We start from the raw sequence: 9,023 nt of genomic DNA, 5'->3' as shown, positions 1-9,023 counted from the left end.
GGTAACATCCTTAAAGATTATATTACATGTTATCTATGCTTTACATTAACGTTATATTACTGCAATACACATGAATGGGAAATTACCACTAACGTGTACATAACCTGATACAATCGTGTTATATTGCGTGTTACAATTCGTTTTATCAAGATAATGTAACAGTAATATACCCGTGTTTGCTGGGTGTGTGTGTATATTCTTATGATCAGTGCACCGTCGGCATTAGCATCACCCAATGTACACCGCGTGGACATCTGTCAAAGAATAACGCAGGTGTCTTAAGGTCAGCTCAGCGAGAACAAAAACTTCGCGTAGAGCAAAAGGGCAAAAGCTGGCTTGATCTCGATATTCAGTACGCATAGAGACTGCGAAAGCACGGCCTATCGATCCTTTTGGCTTAAAGAGTTTTCAGCAAGAGGTGTCAAAAAAGTTACCACAGGGATAACTGGCTTGTGGCGGCCAAACGTTCATAGCGACGTCGCTTTTTGATCCTTCGATCGGCCCGCGATCCTGAGGCCGCTACGGCCGACCGCGGCCGTACCCGCAATAGGAGTCTCGTGAGTCGAAAGGCTCAAAACAATGTGACACACTACTAGGCGGCCGGTCCTCTCGCGGGCCGGTCGTCGCACGAGCCCGGTTTGCCGTACGGCGCCTCTGCCCGTCGTCGGGATCTCACCGCTTACGACGGCACAGCGTCTAACGGTCGAACATGAGTTTCGCAAGTTTGATGTCGAGACTCGGAATCGTCTGTAGACGAGACTTAGGTACCTGGCAGGGTGTTGTACTCGGTAGAGCAGTTACCACGCTGCAATTTGTTGAGACTCAGCCCTCGGCTTGGGGATTCGTATGCCCTATTGCCTTAGGCTTATCTAGAAGGCTATGCTTGGGATAATAGGAGCCTAGACCGAGACTCCTAGAGATATCATTGCCACCTTTGACTAGAGAGGATACGGCTTTAGAGGCGTTCAGGCATAATCCCACGGATGGTAGCTTCGCACCACCGGCCGCTCGACCGAGTGCGTGAACCAAATGTCCGAACCTGCGGTTCCTCTCGTACTGAGCAGGATTACTATCGCAATGACTGGTCATCAGTGCGGCAGCGCTTGGCCGCCACAAGCCAGTTATTCCTGTGGTAACTTTTTTGACACCTCTTGCTGAAAACTCTTCAAGCCAAAAGGATCGATAGGCCGCGCGTGCTTTCGCAGTCTCTATGCGTACTGAACATCGAGATCAAGCCGGCTTTTGCCCTTTTGCTCTACGCGAGGTTTCTGTCCTCATTGAGCTGGCCTTGGAACGCGGGGCACGACCTGTGGCACCTCACCGCGACAGTGATGCTAATGCCGACGATGCACTGATTATAATATACACACATCTACATTCACACGCACATACACAGACATACCCCCCACACACACGCACTTACACGCACACGCACACGCTCATACAGACATACCCACACACACATACCAATGCACGCGCGCACACACACACACACACACACGCACTTACACGCACACGCTCATACAGACATACCCACACACGCACATACCCACGCACATGCACGCGCGCGCACACACACGCACGCACGCACACGCTCATACAAACATACCCACACACACATACCCACGCGCGCACACACACACACACACACACACACACACACACACACACACACACACACATACGCTCATACAAACATACTTACACACACACACACATATATAAAAATGCGACCCTAAAGAATTATTGCCGTGGATAATCTAAAATAGAATATCCCCAATATCTTCATTTTTACCATGTTTAACGTCTGATAACTCGAAAAGTAGATGGTTCCGGACTTCGTGCCCATTAACACTTTTGATCAGGAGATTATGAAGTACAACATACTGCAGTTTCAACCAATTTGACCGGGATCCATTTTCCCTATGGCTGGGCCCGGGGTCCCGCTCGAATTGTCGGAGGAGTAGCACGCCCGAGCAATCTTGACGCTAGCCGAGCGGAGACTCAAACGGAGCGCTCGGGCGCGAATCGCCGGGACCTTATACCCCCTAAACTTCACGAAGGTTCTCAGGTTTAGATGATGACAGCCAATAAAAATTCGACATGTCTTAGCATGCACGGGAGCAGGCAGTGTCACGGCAGCGACAGCCATTCAGCTAATATTGACAGAGGTAGCCGGTTCGCCGCTACACGTGATCCGCCTGTGCGACACTCGAGAAGAATAACAAGTTGATATACAAGATAATGTAGAACCTTCGAGAAGGAAATAATTCTCTCGCAATCGCGAACAATATTAATTCTGAAGATTCGGAAATAATCAAGAGACACGGTAGTGTCTCGCGCCAAGTACACGCGAAGCGAGACCGACCGTGACTCTTTTACGCGACGCGACGGGTTGCGAGTACTCGAGATGTTGAGATCTCGATAACGAGTGAACGGATCAAGTTCTAAGTAGGCTTGATCGATAGCTTGGGGTCCAATTAGGGGGGGGTTTCTCTCATAATATTCCGCTACGTGCCCTACGAGTGGAGATATTGCGACGCAAAGTCCAAATGTGAAAATTTATTTTTAAGATACGTATACTACTACTTCTAACGCCGACAAAATATATGATGACGTCATAATCTGAAAAACGTTACTTTCACTTTTTCGACACTGGCGGCTATCGGCGTTAGTATCGCAGTGCAGTGCAGACAGTGCGTTCGTTTAGCGCGCTGTCAGTCAGTTCATTCATCGTCAGTTAACCTATCTCGATCGATCGAGAGACACGGTAGTACGCGCGGAGCGAGACCGACCGTGACTCTTTACGCGACGCGACGATTAATTCAAGGTATTTAGTGAATCGGAGCTTTAGCTCTCTTCGACGAGCTGTAAACATATCAACGAATTCTATTTCTTTCCGCAGGTATGTTCGACAAAAAGAAGAATGGCACTACAATAAACGTAACGGAATTCCAAGCTCTTTACAATTACATAAATTCTTGGCTCGGTGTATTTCGTGGCTTTGACCACGATAATTCGGGCAATATACAAGAGAATGAGTTAAACGCAGCTCTAACACAAATGGGCTATAGGTAGGCTTAGTCCGGACTTCATTCAATTCCTTATAAAAAAGAGCGATCTTCGTGGTCATCAGTCCATTACTGTGGATCAGTTCATAGTATTGTGTGTTCAGATACAGAGGTTTACAGGTAATTAGAAATGTTTGCATAAAAAAAAGAAAATTTTATGATAATTTTGATATCGTTTATTAATCTAATTAGAGACCTAACTATAAACATCCGTACGTGCAATGGTTTGATAATATTTAGCATGATTTAAGCATGTTTCTTTAACAAAGATATGTTGTATGTTACAGAGGCATTTAGGACAAGAGACACAGATCAAACTGGATCGATTACTATTGGATTTGAAGAGTTTCTGGGAGTAGCTCTTAGCTGCAGCATATAACGTTTTCATATTTTTTTAATAACAATACAGTTAAAATATTTTTTACACTTGTGTATGCTGAAAAGCAATTATTATTGTTTAACTTATGCTACAAGTGCTCTATTTTTCTATCTTAGAATAATAATAATGTAAAACGTGGGTTTAGACATGTAGGATCTTAGGCTTATGAGAGATTTGTTTGTTCTTGGAAATTTCTATTTTCTTCGCCACTAAGCTTTTAGTGAGGTTTATTTATGTTTAGTTATAATGATAAAATTAAGATTTTTAATATATTAAGTAACACTTGTACTATCCAAATTTTTTTACATTTATCATACGTGTTTACAATTGCTATTTTTATAAAGATTTATTTACTAGTACAAGGTTTATAAATTTACTGTCTTTATGTGGAGATACAGATAGCTTTACCTGAAATACACATGAAAGTAAATAGGACTTGACATAAAGGGTTTTTTTTTTACACAGATTCTTTGAGAATAATGCAAATGTTTGTTTTTCAAATTTACGAGACTATAAAATTGTATTACTCCACATGAAACTGGCTCGGGAAAGAATACAAGAAATTGAACGATAATATTATATGTATAAATATGCTGCGTTCAACAGAAAGAAATTATTTTAAAACTATTGTATATCGTATCGAAGGTACGCTGCATTAATGTTGAGATTAATGCAATAATTGGTTATCCTTGGTATTTGTAAAGAATCGAAACTAATAGTATAATTGTGTCGATTATGGTAGGCGTTATACCGAAATAAGAAATAGTAAACTATGCAGGAGCGTTGATCGATTATTTTGTCAGTGTAAATAATATCTTGATACTCGGATGCGCTCGCACGTGCAAATCGTCCTATTTCTCGATCTCTTCGTTTTTATGATCGCGTTTTACGTGCTCGAGTGTATTAAAAAAAATGAGAAAAAAATGACATAAAACATAAAAAAATGGCACAGTAGTTTCACGGGACCGCATCACACGGTAATCGAACAGCTTTTTATAATCGATATTCCTCACGTGCTCGGAGCGACGTGACCGATCTCTCAAAAGGACGAAGTATAATCTCTAAGTACTATTATATTATCAACACGCTCATACAATGAGTCACAAAATTATTTATTTCTCAATTGCAAACTTCAAAAGATTGATACTCTTTTAGGATAGGATATTTTATGGATAAGTATATTTTATATATTATTATACTTGACAAGAATGCGTGGGATCAAATTCTTTTGCCATTATTACATTAAAAATAACTTACAAAAATTACACATTTATCGAGGTATTTATTTCACAAAAAACTAGTCCAGAAAAAATAATAAAGTGCATGTACATAGTTTTCTAATTATAATCTTAAAATTATAAGTCAAGAGACACGGTAGAGTGTCTCGCGCCATCAAACATGAGAAAATCTTATGATAAATATAAATAATACTCGGATGTGCTCGCACGTGCAAATCGTCGACCTATTTCTCGATCTCTTGGTTTTTATGATCGCGTTTTACGTGCTCGAATGCATTAAAAAAAATGACATAAAACAAAAAAATGGCACAGCAGTTTCACGGGACCGTATCACGCGGTAATCGAACAACTTTTTATAATAATTAATCGATATTCCTCATCTGCTCGGAGCGACGTGACCGATCTCTCGAAAGAACGAAGTATATAATCTCTAACTACTATTATATCATTAGCACGCTTATACAATGAGTCACAAAATTATTTATTTCTCAATTGCAAAATAAAATAAAAAATGTTTTCGTCATGAAACAAAAATGCATATTTTTATGATTAAAACTTTAGTTAAAACTTAAAAGGCACTTTCCTGGAAGGATATAGTCGGATGGCGAAAGAGTTAATCGATATTTCGCGAGCGATTCACCAAGATACCAGACTTTACTAACTCGACATTTGTACTGCATTCTAAGGTACTTTGAGACCGCGAAATGAAAACGAGCGACATACGAGATAAACATCTCGTGGGTTGCAGAGACGCGAAACTTTGGCCAGAATAGCCGACTGACACCGGCACGCCCAGACAGCCACCATCCTGATGCTTCGTGAGCAACGACATCCTGCTGAATGTCTTGCTACACCTGTCGCAGGAATATATTTATTTCTTGACGTCGCTGTGGGTCTGTAGGTGAGCCCTGAGGTTGCTCCTATCGGCGAACGCGCGATTGCAGTGCTGACATCGGAACGGCTTCTCGTCGGTGTACGTCCGGATGTGACCCTGGAGCAGCCACGGCCTGGAGAACAATCAAAGTTTATATAGATTAGAGATGTGTGTGTGTGTGTGTGTGTGTGTGTGTGTGTGTGGACGTGTGTGTGTGTGTGTGTGTGTGTGTGTGTGTGTGTGTGTGTGTGTGCATGCGTACGCGTTTCAAACAATTAATAAAGCAAGTTTCAAACGATTTACCTATAAATCTACCTATAAACTTGGTTTATAGGTTAAACGTTTGTATAACTGTTTTGCCACCGCCGTCGGTACCGCCGCGGCCGGCGTCGTATGATCCGTAGCCATGGCCACAGCTATATCCGTATGATCCGTAGCTATGTCCACTGCTATATTCGTAGCCACGGCCATGGCCATGGCCACGGCCACGGCCACGGCTACGTCCACTGCTATATCCACGATCGTATCCACGACCGCGGTATGATCCGCGAGATTTTCTGCTCTTCATCCATCTTCTAGCTGTAACAAAAAGAGAAATTATTTAACGATTATGATTGCTTGTTATTTGCCGAGCAGACACAAGTTGTAAATATATATATATATATATATATGAATATTATTTATTTATATTTATTTATTTTTATATATATATATATACTTACGTCTCGTAGGAGCTGGCAAGGCCGCAGCCGCAGCCGCAGCCATCGGAGTTGTCGCAGGCGCTGTGCCCGCTGTAGTTGTCGCAGGCGCTGTGCCCACTGTAGTTGTCGCAGCCGCTGTGCTCGCTGTAGTCGTCGCAGCCGCTGTGCCCGCTGTAGTTGTCGCAGCCGCTGTACCCGCTGTAGTTGTCGCAGCCGCTGTACCTGCTGTAGTTGTCGCTTCACTCGCAGCCAACTTTTCTTTTAATTGCAGCTGTTCCACCTGTTGTCCCGCCGCCAATACTGTCTCGTCCTCCTGTAAAATAAAAATATATACATTATTATATTTTGATTATAATAAATCAAGAGATACGGTTAATGTCTCGTGCCAAGTATACGCGAAGCGAGATCACACCATAAATCTTTTATACAGACGCGACGATTTGCGAGTACCCGAGATTTTAAGATTCATTTTCGTAATACTTACTGCGTCCATTAGTTCTGCTATCATGATGATGTATAATGTACGTACGTACGTACGTACGTACGTACGTGCGCGCGCGTGCACTCGTGTCGGGAAGAAAAGGAGAGAATCTCTCGTTCCTCACGTGCCGCGATCCGTGTATCTCGACGAAATCGTGAAGGAAAAGACGTACGTATATTATGATGACTCGACTGGTGTAGCCGTTCGAGAGGAAGCGCGTAACACTCGCACGCTCGCTCGCGCAAGAAACAAAATACGAGGACCGAGGATCGCCCAGGCTGGTTGAGATCCTCGTCGCGCACTAGAAGATGCACGCGGACTTCACTCACTTCACTCAGGCGTGCCGCGTGGCCGTTTGAGACGAATTTTCGGGGCGGATTCGCGGCATTCGCGGACGTCGGTTGATGAACGAATGACGGTGGCGACTGCAGCGGCTAAGTAACAATAGAGATTGTGTTTGGGGAGCGCGCTTTTAGCGCTAATAGCGTTTTCGAACGCACACAGGATGTGATTGGTTCTTATCTTTGGATCCAACCAATCATATTTAAGCGGGGAGCACACACTTCTGCACAACGCATAATGCGTAAGCATAAGAAAGTTGATTGGTCCATACACATTTGCATGTAAGGAAATAGACCAATTGATCAGTTTTCTTATGCTTACGTATTATGCGTTATGCAAAAGTCTGTGTTCCCCGCTTTAAAGGTCAATCCAGACAAACTTGCATAGTAGCGCATAAACATAAGCATAAGAGAATTGATTGGTCCATATATGCACGTGCATAAGGAAATAGACCAATCCGTTTCTTTATGCATGCTTATCTCAGCGAGAAATGACCCATCGAATCGACGTTTAATCAACGTCGAAATCATGATATATGCACCTATGGAAGTTTGTGTGGATATAGCTTAATTGTTACTTAGCTGCTCATCCACGATTTATGTATTATACACAATTTCTTTTCTTATACGATCGGTAACATTATCGACGATACGCGAAATGGAATTATCAACTGGGATTGTTCATGGTAATATCATGATTTATTTGGTTTATGGTGGTATAGTATAGATAGATCGAGGCTTTATGTCAGTGAAGCGATTTACGTGAGTGAAACGATAACCGTACGTGTTTCTTGATAAAGAAATCTATAATAAAAGAGAAGTAAACGTGTATAGTAATTTGGTAAGTATTAACAATAATTTACAAGTAAAATATTTGCTGTTTTTTTTAGCTTATAGATTTATGTGTTTAATAGATTTCTTGATCGGGCACCGTCGCGTGGATTCATATACGCAATTCTGTGTTTGTGTGCCTTGAGGTATGTTATAATATACATATTAAATTATTATTATTATTATATATAACAAATTGTTTACTTTTTTCACAAACATCGGTTAACTTTTAACTTTAGGTTAACTCACTCTTCGTCTCTTTCTAATGTTCATTTCTACCAATGCCGATTAACTTTGATCTCTGTTTAACTTACTTTTTACCTTACTAGTTAAAAATTAGAAAAAGATAAAAAGTAAATTAAACCGAGATCAAAATTAATCCACATTGGTAGAAATGGACGTAAGGGAGACATTAGAAAGAGACAAAGAGTTAACCGATGTTTGTGAAATAATAGCAAATTCGGGCGGTTGCATTAGTGCACACTGAGTGCGCACTAAGGCTTATTTATATAATCTATTCTTATATTTATAGTCGCTTAAATACGCATTTAAAAATTTTTTCGCCAATAAAACAGTCTGTAATATCTATGGATGCTGTATATCTATGGATGCTGTACAAATTATATTTTACAAACTAATGCTCGTTTTCACCAACGTCGTTTAACTTGAACCTTAGTTCAATTCACTCCTTGTCTTTTTCTAATGGACTCTCTTAGAAACAGGCAAAGAGTGAATTGAACTAAGGTTCAAGTTAAACGACGTTGGTGAAAACGGGCATAAGAAGTATTTAAGATGATCTGTAAATATAACAATTGATTAAAATACAGATAGCGAATTGGTTTTAGTTATAAAATGTTCCACAATTTATGTGCTTTTAAAATATGCCCAATGAGATTTCCGTGTTTGTCCCTTTTGACCGACCCGAACATGAGTACCAAATCGTATTGTTAATAGAGATAATATAGTTTATATTTTTTACGAAATAAATATAATACATTTTGATATTTCTACATTGATTTAATCTGTTGAAAAATTTACAATTCAACATAAGGTATATTCAAATAGAAGCATTACAGAACTAATTATACTGCTCGTAAGTATTAAGAA

General features: G+C 40.9%; 1 protein-coding gene and 1 pseudogene across 1 annotated transcript; one reads left to right on the top strand and one right to left on the bottom strand.

The window, feature by feature from the left end:
- The first annotated feature begins 2,873 nt into the window (after positions 1-2,873).
- On the top strand, positions 2,874-3,455 carry LOC112453830 (annotated as a pseudogene).
- A 2,435-nt stretch (positions 3,456-5,890) lies between these two features.
- On the bottom strand, positions 5,891-7,139 carry LOC112453829 (cuticle protein 64-like). The gene is made up of 3 exons (XM_025014787.1): positions 6,748-7,139; positions 6,285-6,576; positions 5,891-6,141 (listed from the first exon to the last, which is right to left on the bottom strand). The coding sequence occupies exons 1-3, from the start codon at positions 6,769-6,771 to the stop codon at positions 5,891-5,893; spliced, it is 567 nt and encodes a 188-aa protein (XP_024870555.1). The 5' UTR covers positions 6,772-7,139.
- Positions 7,140-9,023: the final 1,884 nt, after the last annotated feature.

This window comes from Temnothorax curvispinosus, unplaced genomic scaffold, assembly GCF_003070985.1.
Source record: "Temnothorax curvispinosus isolate PA1 unplaced genomic scaffold, ASM307098v1 QBEX01004724.1, whole genome shotgun sequence".
NCBI lineage: Eukaryota > Metazoa > Arthropoda > Insecta > Hymenoptera > Formicidae > Temnothorax > Temnothorax curvispinosus.
The sequence above is the reverse complement of the archived record's forward strand: the minus strand, read 5'-3'. Positions and strand labels throughout refer to the sequence as shown.